General features: G+C 41.6%; 1 protein-coding gene across 1 annotated transcript in view; it reads right to left on the minus strand.

Moving 5' to 3' along the window:
• Nucleotides 1-8,939: 8,939 nt before the first annotated feature.
• Nucleotides 8,940-22,818, minus strand: part of LOC137560956 (integumentary mucin A.1-like) — a 75,752-nt gene continuing 61,873 nt past the window's right edge. Inside the window, exons 10-14 of the mRNA XM_068272143.1 lie at nt 21,737-21,799; nt 18,878-18,993; nt 16,007-16,065; nt 10,862-11,011; nt 8,940-9,060 (exon numbers count right to left, since the gene is read on the minus strand). Coding sequence (XP_068128244.1) covers nt 10,993-11,011; nt 16,007-16,065; nt 18,878-18,993; nt 21,737-21,799 — 257 coding nt within the window. The 3' untranslated portion in view covers nt 8,940-9,060; nt 10,862-10,992. The remainder of the gene's footprint in view (nt 9,061-10,861; nt 11,012-16,006; nt 16,066-18,877; nt 18,994-21,736; nt 21,800-22,818) is intronic.

The raw sequence follows: 22,818 nt of genomic DNA on the forward strand, positions 1-22,818 counted from the left end.
AAACGTGACACAGTTAGCCACTGGGTGACTGGGACTAATATTCAGAAAAGTGGGTGGAGCCTACAGCAGCCAATCAAAATTCACCTTTTGATTTTTAAGGGGAATATTTACATTGCTGCCATTCATGCACTCTTAACCTCCTTGGCGGTAACCCCGTGTGTGACACGGGGTAAGCCGCCGGAGGGTGCCGCTCAGGCCCTGCTGGGCCGATTTTCATAATTTTTGTTTTGCTGGATGCAGCTAGCACTTTGCTAGCTGCGCCAGCACTCTGATCGCCGCCGGCCCCTGCCCGATCGCCGCTATCTGCTGCGGCGCGGGCCCCCCCCCCCCTCCAGACCCCAGCGCTGCCTGGCCAATCAGTGCCAGGCAGCGCCGAGGGGTGGCCCGGGACTCCCAATGACGTCCCGACGTCAGTGACGTCGGTGACGTCATCCCGCCCCGTCGCCATGGCGACGGGGGAAGCCCTCCAGGAAATCCCGTTCTATGAACGGGATTTCCTGATCGGAGATCGCCGAAGGCGATCGAAGCGGGCGGGGGGATGCCGCTCAGCAGCGGCTATCATGTAGCGAGCCCTCGGCTCGCTACATGATTAAAAAAATTTTTTTTTTAAAAAAAACTGCTACGCTCCCTCCTGGCGGTATTTTTCATACCGCCAAGGAGGTTAATGGCAGTGGCCTAACATCTGCTACAGTCAGTCACTGGGAGACTGGGGTTTAAATTCTGAAGGGAGCGGACCAAAAACAGCCAATCAGATTTGTTTAATTTCAATGGTAAAATGCAACTTATGGATGCCAAAGAGCCCAAAGCTCATAAACTTGGTCTTTAAGTGACTGTATGTCAAGATTAGAAATAGTGGGCGGAGCCAAAAACAACTAACTTTTTACATGGTGAAATGTAAACTGCAGCTTTTCTTACACTGTTAATGGCAGGGTTCTCAAACTTCACACAGTTGGTCACTGGGTGACTAGGATTAATATTCGAAAAAGTAGGTGGAGCCTACAAGGGCCAATCAAAATTCACCTATTGATTTTCAAGGGGAATATTGAAACTGCAGCCATTCTCACACTGTTAATAGCAGAGGCCTCAAACCTGCTACAGTTGTTAAGTGTTTGGGGTTCAAATTCAGTAAAGGGGCGGAGCCAAAAACCGACAGATTTCTTTGCTGTATAAACTGCTTCCATTAGCACAATTTTGATGCCAGGAACCCAAAAGCTCACAAACTTGGTCATTGAGTAGTGACTGTGTGTCAAGGTTACAAAAAGTGGGTGGAGTTAAAAACAGATTTTTCTGGGAAATTGTAAACTGCAGCCCTTCTTCACTGTTAATGGCAGGGTTCTCAAACTTAGCATAGCTGGTTACTGGGTGACTGGGATTAATATTCAGAAAAGTGGGTGGAGCCTAAAAATGCCAATCAAAAAAAATCACATGTCACTTTTCAAGGAGAATATTAAAATTGCTGCCATTCTTGCACTGTTAATGGCACAAGCCTCAAACCTGGTACAGTTGGTCATTGGGTCACTGAGGTTCAAATTCAGAAAAGGGGACAGAGCCACAAACAGTGAGTCAGATTTGTTTAATTTCATGGGAAAATACAAATTATTGATGCCAAGGACCCCAAAACTCACAAACTTGGTCATTGAGTAGTGACTTTGTGTCCAGGTTACAAAAAGTGGGCGGAGCCAAAAACATATTTCACTGGGAAAGTGTAAACTGCAGCCCTTCTTACACTGTTTATTTCAGGGTTCCCAATCTTTGCCCAGATTGTCACTGAGTGACTGAGATTAATATTCAGGGAAGTGGGTGGAGCCTATAATAGCCAATCAAAATTCATCTGTTAATTTTCAAGTGGAATATTTAAATTGCTGCCATTTTTACACTGTTAATAGCAGATGCCTCCAACCTGCTACAGTTGATCATTGGGTGACTGGGGTTCAAATGCTGGACAGGGGTGGAGCCACAAACAGCCTTTCTGATTTGTTCAATTTCTATGGGAATATACAAATTAATGATGCCAAGGACCCCAAAACTCACAAACTTGGTCTTTGAGTGTTTTTGTGTTAGGGTTAGAAAGTGGGCAGAGCCAACACCAGTCAAATACATACCTGGGCAACGTGGGTCATCAGTGGGTGGAGACAAATACAAATTTCACTGGGAAAATGTAAACTGCAGCCATTCTGTTAATGGCAGGGTTTTTAAACTTTGCACAGTTGGTCACTGGGTGACTGGGATTAATATTCAGAAAAGTGGGTGGAGCCTACAAAAGTGAATCAAACTTCACCTGTTGCTTTTCAAGGGGAATATTTAATTGCTACCATTCTTGAACTGTTAATGGCACAGGCCTCAAACCTGGTACAGTTGGTTATTGGGTGACTGGGGTTCAAACTCAGAAAAGGGGGTGGAGCCACACACAGCCAATCAGATTTGTTTCATTTCAATGCAGATTATTGATACCAAAGACCGCAAAGCTCACAAACTTGGTCAGTGAGTAATTGTGTGTTAGGGTTAGAAAAAGTGGGCGGAGCCAACACCAGCCAAATACATACCCGGGCAACGCCGGGCAATTAGCTAGTTAGTAATATAAATGAAAAAATAAATACGATTGTCTCTGTGAACCTTTACATCTATATAGTATTGTAAAAATGTCAAGGAAAATGAGGAAATCCACGTGGTACACTCTAAAAAATATTTGTAGCCCATGCTTAACAATGTACATAGTTTATGTGTTATCACTTTTATAGAGCTGTAAAACTTCAGACAAGAGTCCTTATAGGAGTATTTTTACATGAAGTGTTTGTGCAGCCACTGCTGTACATAAGTGGACTTTGAATTCTGTTAAACCTATATGACTGCAATAGATGCCTTGTATGTCTATATCTTTAACTGTTCAGTGGCCACCATGACATAAACAGTATTTGCAGTTAGAACAAGCCAAGGGCTTAGCCCCTCCTATAGGAAATGAAGACAGAAATGGCTGAGAATAACTTAAAGAGCAAGCAGGTTCTCAATATGGACTCACACAGCATACTTATGGGGACATTGTTTTCCCTGTTCATTTGTTTCACACCCATGACCCTTACTTAGTTCACTTTTTTCTACTAAGTATATATTTTTACACCTAATCAATAAAGTGCATATTACGCCACCAGAACCAAGAAAATTCTCAAAATTTTTATTCACCTGTTTGCCGGTACTTTTTTCAATTGCAGAGTGCTAAAAGTTATTTGAAACAAAAGATTACATTTTATTTCCTAGAAGAAAAGAAAGAATAGTGCCCTAAAGAATGAGTGGACTGCATCTGCACTAAGGAATGTGAGAAACTGGAAGCAGAAATAAGTGGCTTGTGATATAAAGTCAAATATAAAAAGTTTTACAAACATATAAGCTCAAAAAGAAAGAGGTAGAAAGTAGAAAAGGTAGAGAATATAGGACTTTTACAAGATCAGGCAGAAACTTGATTGTGGAGGACAGAGCTAAAGCAGACATTTTAAACACTTGATTTGCTTCTGTCTTCACCAAGGTGATGCCTTTAGCTCATAATATGGCCCTGGGATGTTCCTCATTCAGCATGAATTGCCTAACACAGGAAGGTGTGCAGGCTTGGTTAAATAAGATCAAAACAGACAAGGCACTTGGCCCAAATCGCATCCACACCCGGGTATTAAAGGAGTTGAGTTCAGTTACCAATAAGCCACTTTATTATTTTTTGTGATTCTCCATCAAACAAACAAACAAACAAACACAGAACACTTATATCGCGTTTTTCTCCTGGCGGACTCAAAGCGCCAGAGCTGCAGCCACTAGGACGCGCTCTATAGGCAGTAGCAGTGTTAGGGAGACTTGCCTAAGGTCTCCTACTGAATAGGTACTGGCTTACTGAACAGGCAGAGACGAGATTCGAACCCAGGTCTCCTGTGTCAGAGGCAGAGCCCTTAACCATTACGCTATCCAGCCACTGTGGGTCATCAAGTGGGTGGATAGCGTAATCACTGTGTATCCATCAAGTGGGTCAGTTTCTTATGACTAGTTTACGGTTGATATTTCACCTTATTCAAGAAGGGAAAACAATCAGAGCCAGGAAACTAGAGACCTGTAAGCTTAACATGAGTTGTGTGGAAATTGTTTGACCGTATCCTAGGGCATGCTGTACAAAATTATGCTGCACAAAAACATCTTCCATTTCAGTTCAACAGCGTGTTTTTACTAACATGTTTTTTCATCAACATGCTCAGCTTTTATGAAGTGATGAATGAAAATGTAGATTTTGAAAAAGCAAAAGATGTAGTATATTTGGACTTTGCTAAGGCTTTTGACACTGTTCCCCCACAATAGCCTGGTGCAGGAGCTGAGGATACAGGGGCTAGGAGAAATGTTGTGTATGTGTATAGAGAAGTACACTTTTTCTTATGTCTAATTGTTCACCTAACATGTAACTCCGCATCACCACTGGAGGGAAGGTCTCCAAGCGGAGCTGAAGGGTTTAACTTCCAGCACACACAGAGCCAACCCCAGCCTGGATTAAGCATGTGAGCAAGCGTCATTGTGGCACAAAATGGTTGTGGTTGCCTTGCCACCCTTGTACCCGCCTCTTGCACCTGCTTCAAAACATGATGCTGGAATCTACCAGCACGGATTTTGTATGCTGACATTTTTTTAATAAAGCCGATCCGAGAGGACAGTGCCCAGACTACTCCTTTCATCAAACTGTATTACTTCCTGCTTCTCAGTGTTTACACTGCTACATTTACACTGGAACGGCACAATACACAGAAGTGGCAGGTGAGATCTTGGTGATTTGTATAGGCTGGTTGGTCCTCTGTGTTGCCCCATGCTGGGTGCTGGGCTTATTTCCCTGCATTTTGTAAAAGTAATGCATCTCTCGCTGGAGTATGCAGGAACACAAAAAATAAAAAAATGCAAAGTGAAGTGAAGGTACTAGCTAACCGTGTGTACACCTCACCGACAGAAAAAATAGGGCTGTCTTAAACAGCATGTATAGTTCACGTTTGATGTGAATGGCATCCATTCACTGGTAACTGTTCTGCCCTGACTGCTTGTAGGCCCTTATTTAACTCCCCTTTTCTCCTGAGCTTTCACTGAGAACATATTTTTTTCATCTTCTTTTTAACCATTTATGCCACCTGGACGTGATTGCCACGTCCAGGTGGCTGCTCTAAAGCTGGTGTGGGCTCCGGCGCTGCCCCCGGTAGCCCGGAGATCAATGAATGGGAACATTGTCCCCTTTCATTGATCTAAGTCCCCGACAGAAAAACCGACGGCTTCTCCTTGAGAGGCCGCAGTCCTTCTGACAAAAAAAAGTTTTACTTCACCTACAGGGCTAATATATATATATAATATAATATATATACATATCTCTCACTGTGACCATCTTGTGGCCAAATAGTAAAACTACATCTACATACATTTTTAAATAGAATAATCTCACATTATTACATTTAAAATTAACTGTTTACCTCCAACACCAACAATTACCCAAATATAATTTTGAATGAGAAAAAAAAAATTACAATTAAAAAAGAAAAAAAACCTAAATAGTTACCTAAGGGTCTGAATTTTTTTTATTATGCATGTGAAGAGGGTATATTGTGAATTTTTTTTAAATTATAAGCGTGTAAATAGTGATGACGCAAATAAAATATTGGTGCCATACATTTCCAAATAAAATATTGGTGCCATACATTGTGATAGGGACATAATTGAAATGGTGTAATAACTGGGAAAAATGGGCAAATAAAATACATAGGTTTTAATTATGGTAGAATGTATTATTATAAAGCTATAATGGCCGAAAACGGAAAAATAATGAAGTATTTCTACTTTTTTCTTAATATTCCTGGTAAAATGCATTTGAAAAAAATAACTCTTACCAAAATGTACCACCCAAAGAAAGCCTAATTGGTGGTGAAAAAAAAGAAGGTATAGATCAATTAATTGTGATAATTAGTGATAAAATTATTGGCGAATGAAGAGGAGGTGAAAATTGCTTGGATGCATCAAGTGAAAAATACCCGCGGGCTGCAATGGTTAAAATAACTTTCCTTTTTCTTCCAACCCTGTGCATCACTACTACGTATTAAATTGTACAGTGTAGATTCCTCACAGAGTTTAGAAAGTCGTGAAATTAAAAAAAAGGAATCAAGGTAGGGACATGAAATAAAGTATTAATGCTACCTCAGCTGGGTGATATGAGAATAATAGCAGTAGGGGGTGCAGTAATAGATTCTAGGAGAACGTTGGCCATTATTAAGAATTATTCTGCTATAATTTCAGGTTTGAATACTAAAATGTTGGCCATTTTCTGGAACCACGGGAGAGCAAGAATCAAAAGGGATAACAATGTTCATGTCTAACAATCTTACTGCCACTAAAAGCTCACAGGGCTTTATATAATATAATCAATAATCTTTTATATAATATGTTCAATAATCTTTCAGCTTGCATAACCCACCAGTCTCTATGAGCTTTAATCTCACACGCTCTTCCAATGCAGCCCCACTGTGCCATTCTCTCCACTCGTTAACCATTACCCAGAGGATCCAGTTCAAACTCCTGACTCTAACATACAAAGCCCTCCACGATATGTCTCCTCCATACATCTCCTCACTAATCTCAAGATATTGTCCCTCCCGCAACCTTCGCTCCTCCCAAGAAATTCTCCTGGCCTCTAAGCTGATTAACTCCTCTCATGCTCGCATCCAAGACTTTACACGAGCATCACCCCTTATCTGGAACTCTCTTCCACAGCTTGTACGTCATGCTCCAAACCTGGGCATCTTCAAACGCACTCTTAGAACACACCTTTTCACTCAAGCTTATAACATTCTATACCCTTATTTACTTATCTGTCATAATGTAATCAGAGGCAAAGGGTCACTGCCTCATCCATCCTCCACCCCCTTACCTAGTGTGTCCCCCACAACCCATTAGATTGTAAGCTCGCAAGGGCAGGGTCGTCCTCCTAATGTTTACTGTTTTTGTAACAATATTTGTGCTGCTTGGAACTCTGCTGTACATTTGTTAGTTGTATCTATGTTCCCCTTGTCGTCTTATTTTGCTTTGTAAAGCGCTGCGGAATATGTTGGCGCTATATAAATAAAAAATAATAATAATAATCTGTATGATGGTGCTTGCACACTACATGCAGTTCCGATTTGTGATTTTTAGTCGGTACTGCATGCCGCATTTTTTCTGCATTTTTGTTCTTCTTTTCATAGCATCTAGGGAAAATTGGAATCGCAAATCGGATTTGCAGTGTGCAAGGGGCCTAAAACCCTACCAATACTTGCACCTCATGAGACATCATACAATATCACAAACAGAATCATATTGGTTATTTGAGAAAAGTTCTGCTATGATCCATACAAGCTCCTGAGATGTGAACATGCATACACATTATGCGCGTTTACACCCCCCCCCCCCCCAAAAAAAAAAAAAATAACTGGAACAGACAAATAAATGTGAGTGAAATCATAGTTTCTGTAATAATCAATGTATGCAGTTTGAAGTTGTTTAACAAGATGAGGAATAGATTGTCCTTTTTCAGATTCATCGGAGGAGGATTAACATCAAATGGAGCACTAGGCAAGTCAGCATATTTGTATCTCCCTGCTGTCCACCTGGCTTCTTTGGTAAGATAAAATTCGGTCTTACGTCAGAGCTAACCTACAGAACATAGCTTCAATAGCTGAATTCCTTCCATTTGACCGATTTCTAAAACCAAGGGGAGAGAGGCTGTCTCTCTCGGAGATCCAAAGAGCCATTGCAGCAATAGGGATGGAAGAGAAAGCAATACACAATATGAACAGCTGGTTGAAAACATTCCAGATCCCCCACCTAGAGAAAATTATATTAGAGGGCAATAATTCAGTTAGAAGGGTGGTAGTAAGTGAGAAGTGGAGGGAATCACACCTGCTGATGATTTATAAGGCAAAATATGCCTTTAATATAATTTACACGGTTCCAAGACCGGGGTATCTGGACCATTGCCCCAAATGTCACCACCCTCAGGCCAACATGGTTCACTGTATTTGGGACTGCCCCTCAATCCAAACATTCTGGGAAGCAGTCTGTATTTTTGCAGGTAAGTTGGGAAAATGTCCCATAACAAAAGAGCCTTTACTGCTTTTATTTAATGCCGCCCCTGCAGAAAACACATCAGAACAATCTAAAAAACCACAAGACATTATACACATAACAATGTTAGCAGCATGGAAAACAATCTTCAATAGGTGGATATACTCAACATCTCCCACTTTGTGGGATGTTCACGAGGAACTAAGTAATCTAATGCTAATGGAAAAACTGGATGCAACTATGAACATGGACCAAGGAACAAAACAATTCTTCAGTAGATGGAAACCCTTCCTACTGCTCACAATGTCGGATTCGGATCTACACCATCTTGTACAGCCCTTCAAATATACCTCATGGTATGCAAAGGTGGACCTTTCTGCCTCTCTGGGCAGGCTAAAATTAAGAACCTGACATATCTCCATCGAAATTGGCCATAATACCTTTATTATTAGGTCTTAGGAGATGTTTCACTTGAATTTATTCCAGCTAAGCAGGAGTGACCGGGGGGGGGGGGGGGGGGCAGGTTGGGGAGAGGGTGGGGGGAGGTGGGAGGGGTTTAAGATGTAATACCTGTTTGACTTGCAGTATACCTTCACTGTGAAGGTCATTTCAGCTGTCATTCTTTATTGAAAAAGTAATAAAACATAAAAAAAAAGATAAGATGAGAAGGAATTGGGATCAGGACAGGTGGCAGCCAGTTCCCCAGACACCTTCCTGGCTATAGACACCAGCCTTAGTTGCCTTATGGACATAGACAAGCTCCATCTCAGAGACATAGACCAGCTATCACAGCATTTGCTTGATTGAACTGTTAATGTTCTTAATTTAATATTGCAGAAATTGAGTGCTACATTGTCCCTGAGAGAATGAATAACCTCTCTAAATATTCTCTTCTCCCGCTCTTCTTTGTTGGTTTTCCTCTGAAGACATCTCATGCTGAGGATCCTGCTTCCAATGATTAGATTGCACCTGTAGTAAAATAAACACTGAATGTAAAACTTCAATCACCATACAATGGCCCTTGTCACAACAAGTGACGAGCAAAGATGGCCAGATTAGCTTAGCCAGAATTGCTGTGAAAATGTGCATAGGATAATTAGTTCCTTAAAGTACCGTGGAAGATTCCAGTGCAATAAAAAATAGATGGTAATGATAATAAAAAATAATAATGTTTTAACACAGCTAAGACTTTTCTGCATGTTAGCAAAGTTTATTATTATTATTATTATTATTTAGAAGAATTATGGGAAATACAATTGCCAGCTTTACTCATGTAATGGCTCAATGTTAAAGGAATACTATTGATTAAATATTTTTTTTAATTGCCGTATGTTACGGCACACATTACCACAAGTACTAGGAGCAGTTTCCTTCCTCACACAGCTCTGCCTCTCTGCTGTAAAATCCTCCCTCAGTTTTTAGATACAAACGTGTCGGGATCTTAGAGGGCTAGACCATGTTCCTGCACAGGGGGGGTTGCTATCAACTCCTCAGTGTATAGTTTAAAAATCACCTTGCTAAAAGAATCTTATTCAGATGGCGGTAAGGGGTTAAAGATTCCAACAATGTGTGTTCCTTGTCTTTTGTTCTCTGTACAGATTCTGATAATGCCTTTGTAAACAGTCTCTCCTTAATCAAAAGCAAGCCAGTCAGTCAGTCAGTCAGTGAGTCAGGAATAGTGTATACACATCCCCCTGCTAGTTATATTTTAGCAATATTACAGCTCATCTAGTTACCTTTTACCACCTCAGATCAGCCTCCTCCTCATGTCTCCCGCATGCTGTGACACAGTGAAGTATATTTGTGAGCTGTGTGAGGAATGAAGGATGATTTTTAAGCAGGGAGAGAGGGAGGTAGAACTGGGTGAATAAATAAGGTGCCCCTAGCACTAGGTGTAATGTGTACCCTAATATAGAGTATGAAAAAAAGTATTTTTAATTGATCGTGTTCCTTTAAGAGCATTTCTCAGGTTAAGAGTAGCTGCAGGCTTCCACTGCTGATTGTTGCTATACACTGCTCTGTTGGAGTCCATGTTCACAGTGCTGTTTTTTTCTAGCAGCTCAGATGAGCACTACAAACCCCAATGCTACTCAAGCCCGCAGCACTAGCAACTATCGGGAACATCTTCTGCCCCGCCGCTCCTCGCCGACACTTCATCATCAGTTTAATAAACAAATGAAAATCCTCCTCAGAGAGGATTCTCATTGGTCCAGACTGAATCTATGTCCAGTCAGAGTGGCAGCACCACCTGCTGGTTGTAGCTTCCAACTGCATTGGTCCAAAACCAGTTAAAGAACAACAGAGTGCTGGCGCAGAGCGATTGGGTGGTAAATGTTCATGAACGTGCTGGTAGGCAGGTGGCAGCAGGGCCAGAGTGCACAGCTGAGCTGCCAGAAATAGTCGAGGTGGGTTAATGACAAGACTGGTGATTGCAGCAAAGGATCTGTAGGGAGCTCCAGAGGTCTTCTTAGTAAAGGAGTCATCCCAGTGCCAGGTTAATGCAGCAGAAAACATGTGTTAGGGGCATTAGACCTGCTCTACAGCAAGTCTAAGATAACGGTCATGTTTGATGGGAGACATTGCATAAAATGGGAATAGGATAGGGTGTAAGTAATTCAGTGGGCAATAAATCACCCAAGCAAGTTTTGTACACGCTACTGGATATTTTGTATCATTGTATGAGGCAACATTAACATCAACTGATCTATCATAAGGCAATGAGTTAAGAAATAGAATAGGCCTCTATGTGTTCTAATTTGATGATACTTACTTGAACTGGGATCATTGTTTGTGGCTGTACACAGTCTGCTGCAGAATTTTGTAGAATAATTGTTCAGCATGGAGAAGTTGGTAACACATTTGTCTGTCCTGCTTGCACCATATTCAAGGGATTTTTCAGTATTAGGGACTTTTGGCAGTTCTAAAGACAAGAGATAAATTTCCATTCAAGCTCTTGACATCATCCTATGTTTTTAGTGGTCAAAATGTTTACACTACAAGGATTTCTTAAAGGTAACCTAAGGTGGAATAAAGGTGGTCAGTTTAACTTACCTGGGGCTTCTTCCAGCCCCCTGCAGTCCTACTGGTCCCTTGCTGTCATTCCACTCTTCTGCCTTCAGCCGCTGTACCCCTCCAAAAGCTGGCCAACTGGACCAGTCTCAGGTTACTGCACATGCGTGGTCCCGGCTGCGCTCCTCCTCAATTGAACTCTTGGAGCCTGGAGCATTCAGCACATGCACAGTGGTACTTCAGCAGTACAGAGCACAATCAGAAGGTGCGTGACCAAGAGCTTTCAGAGGAGCAGCATTCAGAGGAGCACAGTGGCTGAAGTAAAAACAGTGGAATAACTGCAAGAGACTAGAAGGACTGCAGGGGGCTAGAAGAAGAACCAGGTAAGATAAACTGGCCACCTATATTGCACTTTAGGTTCGCTTTACCATGATGACATGACACAGAACATTTATATTGTGCTTTTCTTCTGGCAGACTAAAAGCGCCAGAGCTGCAGCCACTAGGGTGCGCTCTATAGGCAGTAGGAGTGTTAGGGAATCTTGCCCAGATGCGTATCTGGAGGGATGCAGGCATGGCACGTGCCCCCGGCGACCTCCCTCTTCAATCATCAGGGGGGCGCAGAGCTGCTGACAGCATTCCTGAGTCTAAGGGAATAACAATCATCCAGCAGCCTGCCCTTCTCAGCCTTTGTCATATATCTACATTAGAAGCTATTGAGAGGTGAGCACCGAAGTTTTCCCTCACTCCCTAATGTCTCAGTCCCCTGAGATAGCAGCAGATGCCTCTGGTCTGGAGGTTACAAGATCTCACATCCATTCAGCTCTGTCATTCACACATTCCTCAGCCTTATCTCAGTGTGCTGTTTACTTACTTTTGTTTATGGCACTCTCTGCACTTTAACCATTACGCTGCTGGCATCTCTGTGGCTAGATTTAACAACCTCTCTCTTGTACAGTGTACCTCAGTTGTTAAAATGCATTATATTTCTAGCTCAGTACCTATCTACTGATATTTAATAGGTTGTCAGGCTTTTATTATGTTATAACCATCACTGTAAATGTGTCATTGCTTTCATTTATATGAGAGTGGTGGCTGCCAAATGTATTTCCTTTTAAACAATACCAGTTGCATGGAAATCCTGCTGATCCTTCTGGTCACTAGGGTCTAAATCACACACCTGAAACATGCATGCAGCTAATCTTGTCAGATGTGTCATAGACATTTGATCTGCATACTAGGGTCTATGGCAGGGATCACACTGGTTTTTCAGTTTTCAACTCGGCTTTTTCTGCGCACATTTTCTGCACACCAAGTGTGTTTCTATGCAGAAAAACGTGTGCTTTTTTTCACAACAGCTAATGTAATTGATACAGAAAACTGACAAAATGTGCAGAATTATCATGCAGAATGTCAGGAGGTTTTTTTCTGTGCAAGAAAAACACATTAAGTGTGAACTAGGTGAACTAGCCCTTGATTAACATGAGTTTTCAGTTTTTCTGTGCAGAAAACGCGTATGAAAACAGGCAAGTATGTTCCCTGTCTTAAAGTATTAGAGGCAGAGGATCAGAAGGATAGCCTCATTTATTTCACATTCTAGTAATTGTGTGTGCGTGTGTGTTCTGAATGCATGAAGGGGTTACCCTGTCCAAAAAGGTTAGACAGGATGCTGTTGATTGTAGGTGTGTGTGTGTGTGTGTGGGGGGGGGGGGGCCTGGGGGGCGCAATTTTAGTATTTGCCATGGGCGCCACTGATCTTGCCCAAGGTCTCCTCCATGAATAGGTGCTGGCTTACTGAACAGGGAGAGCCAAGATTCAAACTCTGGTGTCCTGTGTTAGAGGCACAGCCCTTAATCCGTACACTATCCAGCCACCCTTTACTCTTTAAGGAGTAAAAGATGAAAAATTTTGATGGGAAATTAATTCCAAGAATATGTTCAGTCATCCCTTCTTACCCTTAATGTATTTATATTAGGACACACCAGGTTGAAACATTCTTGTGAGCTTGGGACTGGGAAATATGAATTTCCACCACCATGACCGAATTAAACTCCTTCAGATGAATACATGAGCACCACTGTTTTGGAGGGAAGACCTTGCCGGGTCTCCTCTCTATGTCTTCTGTTAGGGCCCATTTCCACTAGCATTGTGGATGTGAGGCGCCCCCCACAGGCACTTCCTGTTGTCTTCCGTACAACTGGATGAGGCGTCATGCGGCTTCCGGTCAACTGCTATGGGGAATTGGATGCGTGCTGCTAAAACCTCCTAATTTCCCCTGGGTCACATTGTGCCGAATAGCATAAGTCAATTCACGTCAAATGAAATTACTCCATTAATGTGAATTGGTTGCAGTTTCTTTGCGTTGTGATGTGGTGCGGTTTCCACATTGCAATGTGTGTAGTGGAAATGGGCCCTTACTGAGTGCTGTGAGCCCAATGGTGTCAGTAATTTGACTTTTTACCACTGTTACAGAAGCTGTACAGGAATTGACACACGATCCCTGTTACTGATCCAGATTGTTGTGTCCTTAGTGCAGGGCCAATTAGATGTTCCAGGAGATTTTTAAGGCTTCTATGGATGTTCCCTCACAAAATGTGATAAAGAAAGAAACCTTGAGGAAGGAGTGACCTGGACAGTGAAAAAAGCATAATCTATTTATATTATCAGGCTCAATTGGTAAGTCCTAATAGGTTCCTGCAATCCAAAAGGCTTACAGAGTTACTGATCTCCTATACTATTATGCCCCAGGAACAGTGGCAAATGCCCCTTTACCAAGCTCCTACAATGCCCAGGGAACAGTAACAATGCCATACCAGGCATGGGCTTCCGAATTCCGCGGAAGCTAAAATTCCGAAATTCCACCGGAATTGGGGTTTCCGAAAGGGTTTCGCGGAATTCGGAAATTGCAATCCGGAATTCGGAATTCCGGCAAAATCGGAATCGGAATGAATTGACCAATCAGGAGATGCGGAATGAGATGACCAATCATAATCAGCGGAAAGTTACCGAGCTAAAATAACGGTTTCAACATTTTTTTTATCCAAATTTACAAAATACAAATCAACTTTATTAACAATAGACTGTTATCAACAATATTGATGATCATCTTACATTTCAGATACAAAAACGATATTTCAAATGAGCGATTGAGTAATTCCTCCTAAATTTACAGAAATCCGTTTAAAAACACGGAAAGTGCACGTGGCGGAATACCGCGGAATGTAGCGGAATTCCACCGGAATGTAGCGGAATTTTGTTATGGCGGTATGCGGAATTATCGCGGAATCGGAAATTGGCTCTTCCGACCATGCCTGTGCCATACCAAGTTTGTATAATGCCCCAGAAACAGTGACCATGCCATTACCATGCTCACATAATGCCCCAGAAACAGTGACCATGCTATTACCAAGCTCCTGTAATGCCCCAGGAACAGTGACCATGCTATTACCAATATCCCATAATGCCACAGGAACAGTGACCATGCTATTAACAAACTCTTATAATACTCCAGGAACTGTGACCATGCTGTTGCCAAGCTCCTATAATGCCCTAGGAATAGTGGCAATGCTATTACCAATTTAACATATTGCCCCAGGAACAGTGACCATGAAATTACCAAGCTCATATAATGCCCCAGAAACAGTGACCATGCTATTATTAATTTCCCACAATGGCCCAGGAACAGTGACCATGCTATTACCAATTTCCCATAATGCCACAGGAACAGTGACCATGCTATTACCAATTTCCCATAATGCCACAGGAACAGTGACCATGCTATTACCAAGCTCTTATAATACTCCAGGAACTGTGACCATGCTGTTGCCAATCTCCTATAATGCCCTAGGAATAGTGACAATGCTATTACCAATTTCACATATTGCCCCAGGGACAGTGACCATGCTATTATTAATTTCCCACAATGGCCCAGGAACAGTGACCATGCTATTACCAATTTCCCATAATGCCACAGGAACAGTGACCATGCCAAGACCGAGTTCTTGTTTAATGCTCAGAGAACCTGCCTATCTGGATTTTTATTTTCTATTAAAACTTTTAGCAAGATTAAAGTGCAAATCAAGAAGTGCAGATTTACACATTTTAAACATATAACACTAGCACAGTTTAACACGTATTCTTGCAGCATTTATTTTTAAGTTGTTTTTATTTACCATATCAAGGCTACAAGTACATGCTCCCTTTAAACTATACTTATAACTAGTGTTGGGCGAACATCTGGATGTTCGAGTTCGGTGTGGTTCGGCCGAACATGCCCCTGATGTTCGGCATGTTCGAGCCGAACCTCGAACCCAACCCGAACATGTCCCTTTGGGGCCCCTATAGGGTCCCAGCATAAAAGGAGAGCATGCCCCGAACGCGGGGGGGGGGGGGGGGTCGGAAATGCCTCCACCCCTCCCCGCTAAGCTCTCCCTTCTGCCGGTACCCTATAATTAAATTTAAGTGCCCAAAAGTACCTGAGGAGGAGGAGGGCAGGAAGAGGGAAGCCGGAGTTCTTGGGCACTAGTACCATCTGGTGCTTCCGCCCTCTCTTGACGCACTTCCTGTTTACATTTGAAGTCGCGTCAAGAGGGCGCAGAAGTACCGCAATGACGCGAACGAGGGTACGCGTCATCTACATGATGACACGGTCATCTTTCATGTTCTTACCTGATATGCTTTACTCCTTGGCTCATTGGTGAAGTGATAAGTTCCTTTTGTGCATTGCATTAAAAATGTATTATTATTATAATATTTTAAAGAAAGCCATGTAGCCAATTTTAGGTAACAGTGCAGCCATGTGATAACATAACAGGAAAGGTGCTTATGTTCATTGGACAAAAATCCTTGAAGATCTACAACCATAGTCCTGTTTTCCTGTGTGTGTGTACGAAAGGTCGAACATTTACCTCATAGACTGGATCTTGACATCAGTAACTTCTGCTACTTTTTCATAAAGCTTTTTTATCTGAAGGACAGAAAAAGGATAAAGGATTTTGAAGACCCCTGAAAACATATTCTGGATTCAAGGAACATTCCATGTATATACAGTACATATATATATATATATATATATATATATATATATATATATATATATATATATATACCGTCTTTCCCGAAAATAAGACAGTGTCTTATATTAATTTTTGCTTTTAAAGATGTGCTAGGGCTTATTTTCAGGGGATGTCATATACTTCTATTAGGTAGTGTCTCTCAGCAACACATTTCATGTTCCGTTGTACTGTGATTTTCATGGATTTAAAAGTATGCTGTGTACGGATTAGGCACCTGCCCTGTCATCCCTGCACACAGCTGATAACCTTGCTGTGTGCTGGGATGACAGGATCAGTGCCCAATTGGCACTGCACCATTGTGTCCCCACTTAATGGCTGCCTCTTCCTCCTCTTTAACTTCCGCTAGGGCTTATTTTCGGGGTAGGGCTTATATTTCAAGCATGCTCAAAATTCTAGCTAGGGCTTATTTTCAGGGTAGGTCTTATTTTCAGGGAAAGAGGGTATGTATGTATGTATATATATATATATATATATATATATATATATATATATATATATATATATATATATATATATATATATATATATATATTTATATAGATTAATAATAATAACAACGACATGAGTTATACAATTTGCATACTTATATCAATTATTAATTTAATATGAAGCTAACCACTTCAGCCTTCAGCGTCGTTTCACCTTATGCATCCAAGCAACTTTCATCTCCCATTCATTCGCCAATAACTTTATCACTACTTATCATCACAATGAAATTATTTATATTTTGTTTTTTCGCCCAACATTTAGGCTTTCTTTGGGTGGTACATTTTGCACTGTCCGAGAGAATACCAGGGAAATGAATCATACACTTAGTCCTTAGGACCAGACCTGTGGGTACATCTAAAACAAGCAATAAACTAGACGTAAAATTAGTAGTTCAGGGTGCTGGATCGGTAATATACTATCACTTGCACAGGTTCCAATGTACTCATATACTACTACAACCTCAATGTAGAGGTCTCAACATAAACATGAATGGAGGTCCTTGCTCATCCCCTACATCCAGTCAGGTGAGGTGTAGCTATTCCATTCAGTCAAAAGAACCTGTTAAGCAAGCTAATGGGTAGTTGTACTGGCTGCCCTGATTAGCTAGTCAGCATATGCTACCAGAGAAGCCATAAATTCATGTACATACTAAACCCAAAGCAGCAGAGGAGCATATATAAAGTGAGGGTGCCTATTTACAAGGTGCTTGTATAATGAGTCTCAACATGTTTCACCTAAACGGCTTTTTCACAGAGTGCTATACATATATACAATGAACGGTGCCACCCCCACCAACAAAGTGTCCCCCCGCAATAGTCCAAATCAGAGCTGAGGCACCTCGTCTGGTGCATGTTTAAATACTGGAGACACATTAGGTACACACGCTATGGGTGTGTCTGTATGTTTGCTACAAACCTGTTTCCAGGACCCCATTCGCCTCCCATGCGTTCGGATACCAGGCGTGCAGGTGCCCTGTATAGCATATGTTCATGCTCCGCATGACATCGCCGTGTGACCCGCCGGAGCACTTCCGGGTTCACGTGTACGTCACTTCCGCATTACGCGTTACCATGGCAGCCCGCCCGCCGCTCTGAACAGAAATGCGGCTGCCATTGGATGTACGCCTGTTGCCATGGCAGCAGTGACGCTGTGACGCTGGCAATTTTTTTTTTGGGGGGGGGGTAAATTTGTAGTGTGGGGGGAACAGTTAGGCATCAGGAAGGGGGGGTTAAGATTAGGAGTCAGAAAGGGGGGCACAGGCATGGAGGGGTTAAGGGCTAGGCATTAGAGGGGGGAGGGTTCTTTGTAAGAGTAGGGTTAGGTTTAGCTGTAGTAAAATATCTGCAGCAATTACCAATATTGTATCAGAATGATCATTGTAAAACAAAATATCTAAATGTTAGTGACATTCTACCATCGGCAATTTCCCGGTGCTCCAAATTTCCAGGCGCCCTAATCTTATGTTACAGATTCATTGTAGGGGTTTATGCACATCTATATCTTTGGCCAATTTAGTCCTCCTCGTTCTCAATCCTAAACCGTGCTTCTTGGGGAAAACAAATATTACTTAAAGGAACACTATCAATTAAAACAACTTTTATCAGTCAGAGAACAGAAGACAAGGAACACACATTTTTGGAATCTTTAACCCCTTACCACCATCTGAATAAGATTATTTCAGCAAGGTGATTATTCAACTTTACACTGAGGAGTTGATAGCAACCCCCCTGTGCAGGAGCATGGTCTAGCCCAGTAATGGCTAACCTTGGCACTCCAGCTGTGGTGGAACTACAAGTCCCATGAGGCATTGCAATAATCTGACAGCTCTACGCATAACTCGGAGAGGCAGAGGCATGATGGGATTTGTAGTTTTGTCACAGCTGGAGTGCCAAGGTTAGCCATCACTGGTCTAGCCGTTTAAGAGCTGTCCCTTTTGTATCTAAAACTGACAAAGGATTTTACAGCAGAGGTGGAGATGTGTGAGGAAGGAAACTGCTCCTAGTACTTGTGGTAATATGTGCCCTAACATATAGCATTTAAAAAAAACCAATGCTTTAATCGATAGTATTCCTTTAATAGAAGAAAGAAATATTGCGTCGAGTTGCAACGGTTCGACTTGACCTATTTTGTGTAAAGAAAGAAAGAAAAAAAATCCATACAGTAAACTAATTAACAGCAATAAAGCCAACAGTTGTAAGACAGTTATTAATTTACCTCCATCAGAAAATTATTTTCAAAATCTTTGTACTTTTGTGAGTTTTTGTCCAGGAGCTCCTCTGAAAAATTCTCATTGACCGTAATTCTTACTTGAGCCATTAGAATTGACTTAGCTGTAATAAGAGAGAGAGAGGGAGACTCATTTTTATTGATATCATACCTGTTACAATTAATACTTGATACAATCATCTCGTAACGGTATTCTGGAAGCTTTGCAGCTGTGATTATAGCCACTTTCCATTGGTTAAACGGAGATTATTGTCTTTATTTGTACTTTGTGAAGTTTTTTGTGAAGTTATATGACCTACATTGTGATTATTTTTTTTTTGCATCCCCCCCCCCACACCCTCTTGAAATAATGCTTCATCATAGTGCACAGTGCTGCATTCCATAAAGGGGCCTGGCTAGGCTGCCCCTTAAAAGAATCATCTAACCACTAATACTAAAAACCGGCCCTCCCAAGTTCACTTCCACAGTACCAGATTTCCCACTTTCCAAATATTAAAATTAAATATTCATCATCACTAGTTATTGAATTTACTGATTACATTGAGTGGTCGTAGAGGCTTGGTAAGCAAGATGCATAGAGCCACAACTGTTTTTCTAGAAGAAAAAATGTTCATATTCAGGCACCCTTTTTTAGGCCTCTTTCACGTTTACCCTTTTTTAGTGCATCACGGTACATTCCTTAGCTGCTCCCCCTTCACAGTTGGCCACACTTCCTGCACTGTGATGTGATGCAACAGAAGTGCTTCCGAGACGCACAGGTAATGCAGAATGCAGTGCGTTGAAGAGTGGTATGATTAGCACACAATTGCATTGGAGTAAATAAACACCTTAAAGGACACCCGAGGTGACATGTGACATGATGAGATAGACATGTGTATGTACAGTGCCTAGCACACAAATAGCTAGGCTGTGTTCATTTTTTTTCTTTCTCTGCCTGAAAGAGTTAAACATTAGATATGCAAGTGACAGTTTCTGTCTGTATCTGGACTGGGTCAGACTATAGCATAACCCTCAGTGATAAGTAATTACAGCCATAAAACACTTTTCTGTCAGTAACTGGCTTCCCTGAGCTGGAAAGATATAAAAAAGGGTCAATAATTCATAGATTTGAGCTCTAGCATACTTCAATAAAGGTGTCATTGAGCAGAGAAAATGAAACAGTAAAAACTTAAAAACTAAATTTAAATATAAAATAAAACTGTGGGAAATCTAAAAAAGTCATTTTTAGGGGACTGAGGATAGATACAATTGTTTTTCTCATCCGTTTATTTTCACCTCAGATGTCCTTTAAAGAGAATCTGTACTGTCCGATTTGTACAATAAAAAACATACCAATCGAGTCACTGTGATATCCTGGGTCACTCTTTGCCGTTTCTACGGCTCCCCACCGCAATCCTAGCTTTTAATTGCCAGTTTTAGGCAGTGTTTACAAACAAAAAACATGGTCGCTAACCAGGAAGTGAAGTTTGTGTATAGGTGTGTGCATCAAGCACCAAGTGAACCCTTACATACCAGGCTTAGCAGATAAGGCCTAATTGGCTTATTCATGAGGCATAGCTCAAGCAAGTCTGCATTTGCTTTCGCATGCCAGGATAGGCAGGGTTTTGCCAACTAACACACCGCAACATTTTTGCCCTGCGGGGGATTCGTTCGCGGATCCTGGGGGGCCTCCACGTGGCGATCCTGGATAAGTGCTAAATGTTGCATGAACTAATCCCCCCGCAGGGCAAAAATGTTGCGGTGAGTTAGTTGGCAAAACCCTGCATATCCTGGCATGTGAACGCGAATGCAGATTTGCTTTGAGCTATGCCTCATGAATTAGCCAATTAGGCCTTATCTGCTAAGCCAGGTATATAAGGGTTCACTTGGTGTTTGATGCACACACCCTTGTTGCAATAATATATATATATCATGTTACAGTATACTACAAGTTTTTATTACATTGTGAATTATCTGCACTCCAGTCTGGGATTAGCAGGTGACAGGCAGCAGCTCCTTCCCCCCTCAGCCTCACAAACTCAGAAAACTGAGAGCAGAGACCTGTCTGTGAGGGTTAAACAAAGCACACACACACTCAGAGCCTGCAGGGAGCATGGAGGAGGTGTGCATAACTTCTCCCTATCACAGCAGAGGAAGCACATTCCTCTCTGGGCCGACAAAGCTTGACAAAGAAAATAAGATTAGATTTATTACAGGGACAGTGCAACTAGAAAAGGCTGCAGTAAGCCAGACCACATTAGAACAGGTATAGGAACTTATAGGATAGAAGAAATAAGGCTGAACATTTTGTTACAGAGTCTCTTTAAGAATATATTTACAGTTTTGTGGTAGCAGTGCCACACGCATGTGTTGATTGTTCAAAATACTTCCTGTCAGGCAGGAAGCACATCACTGAGTGGAGGGCAGAGCTTCACAAATCACACTCTCTGTGCACTCTGCTGCAGAGTTATTTAAACATGATATGGTGCAGTGCTATTGTCCTGCAACAGGAAGGATCACCTGCTGCAGGACAATGGCACCACACCAGGGCCCATATGCAATTCACTTTCTCTCCTGAGTTTTCTCCTAGGTCATATTTACACATCTTGTCATAAAAAGCCTTTTATGTCACCAGCAAGCAAGAAAATACACACAATAATTTTTATAGTAACTTTTCACCTACTTTTGGGTACATTTCCCATTCTAAAATGATTAAAAGTTATTGTAAAAAGAATATGAGAATTATCTCCTAGGAGATAACTCAGGAGAAAGAGTGAATTGTATATGGACCCATGTGTGAAACCGGCCTTAGGAAACTAGTTTTTCTTTTCTTTGTTTACATAGTGTTTGCCTGGACCTCACCCTCACCTGTTGTGCAGTCCTTCGGATCACCTCCTCCAGCACAAGGAGATGGAGTAGTAGATGGTTTTTCTGTAAATAGAAAATGTTGAAGAAGAGAATATGAGCTATGCCAAGATCATTATTCCAGAGGGCAGTCCTTTCCGGAATAATTGTGTATTAAAGTGTACCTGAAGTCATGTAAAAGGTGAAAACTGTATACCTCAGTAGACTGAAGCTTCTGCAAATTCCCCCAACCATTCCAGTGCTGGTTTCTTCTAAACAAATTCCACAAAATTGTTGAATGTCAATCTCATGGCCCAGCTCCTATCTGTGTATGGGCACAGCAATACTGTGCATGCACAAGTAGGGCTGGGAACAATTAGTAAAGAATGAAAGTTATGCACAAGCAGCCTAGTTCTACTGGGATGGCGAGGCCTGTACTAATACAGACTTTATATGGCCAAGCTCACATGCAGACAGGAGAATGTCCGTGAATAAGGATTCCGGACAGCAGTGATGGGATCGGGTGAAGATCTGGGAAGCATCTGGAGCTTTCAGAAACTTATCACTACTTAGGTAAGTGTCTGTTTTAAAATAAAATAAATAAAACATAAACTTGCAGGGAAGCTATACTTAAAGGGGAACTGTAGTGAAAATAATGTAATGAATAAAATGTCTTATTTTTACAATATTAATTTATAGATTATTTAGTCAGTGTTTGCCCATTGTAAAATATTTTCTCACCCTGATTTACAGTCTAATATATCACAGGTGGTGACATGTTTAGTTTTGCCAGGTGATCTCTATGGAATGTTTGTTACTGAGAGCTCTATGCAGAGAGGAAGATACTGCTTGCTTGGCAGTTGGAAAAAGTTGTTATTTCCCACAATGCAACGAGGTTCACAGACAGCAAAGTGTCAGGACCATGGCCATGACATCACACTGTGGGAGGAGTTTCACCTCCTTTCCAATGATTTATTTGAGAAAAGGTAAATATTTTTCATGGATAAAAGGGGGTATCAGCTACTAATTGGGATAAAGTCTAATCGTTGGTTTCATTGCCTCTTTCAGTTCAATTCCCTAACCAATTTTGCAGACTGTAATCTTTT

This window comes from Hyperolius riggenbachi, chromosome 3 (genome assembly GCF_040937935.1).
Source record: "Hyperolius riggenbachi isolate aHypRig1 chromosome 3, aHypRig1.pri, whole genome shotgun sequence".
Lineage (NCBI taxonomy): Eukaryota > Metazoa > Chordata > Amphibia > Anura > Hyperoliidae > Hyperolius > Hyperolius riggenbachi.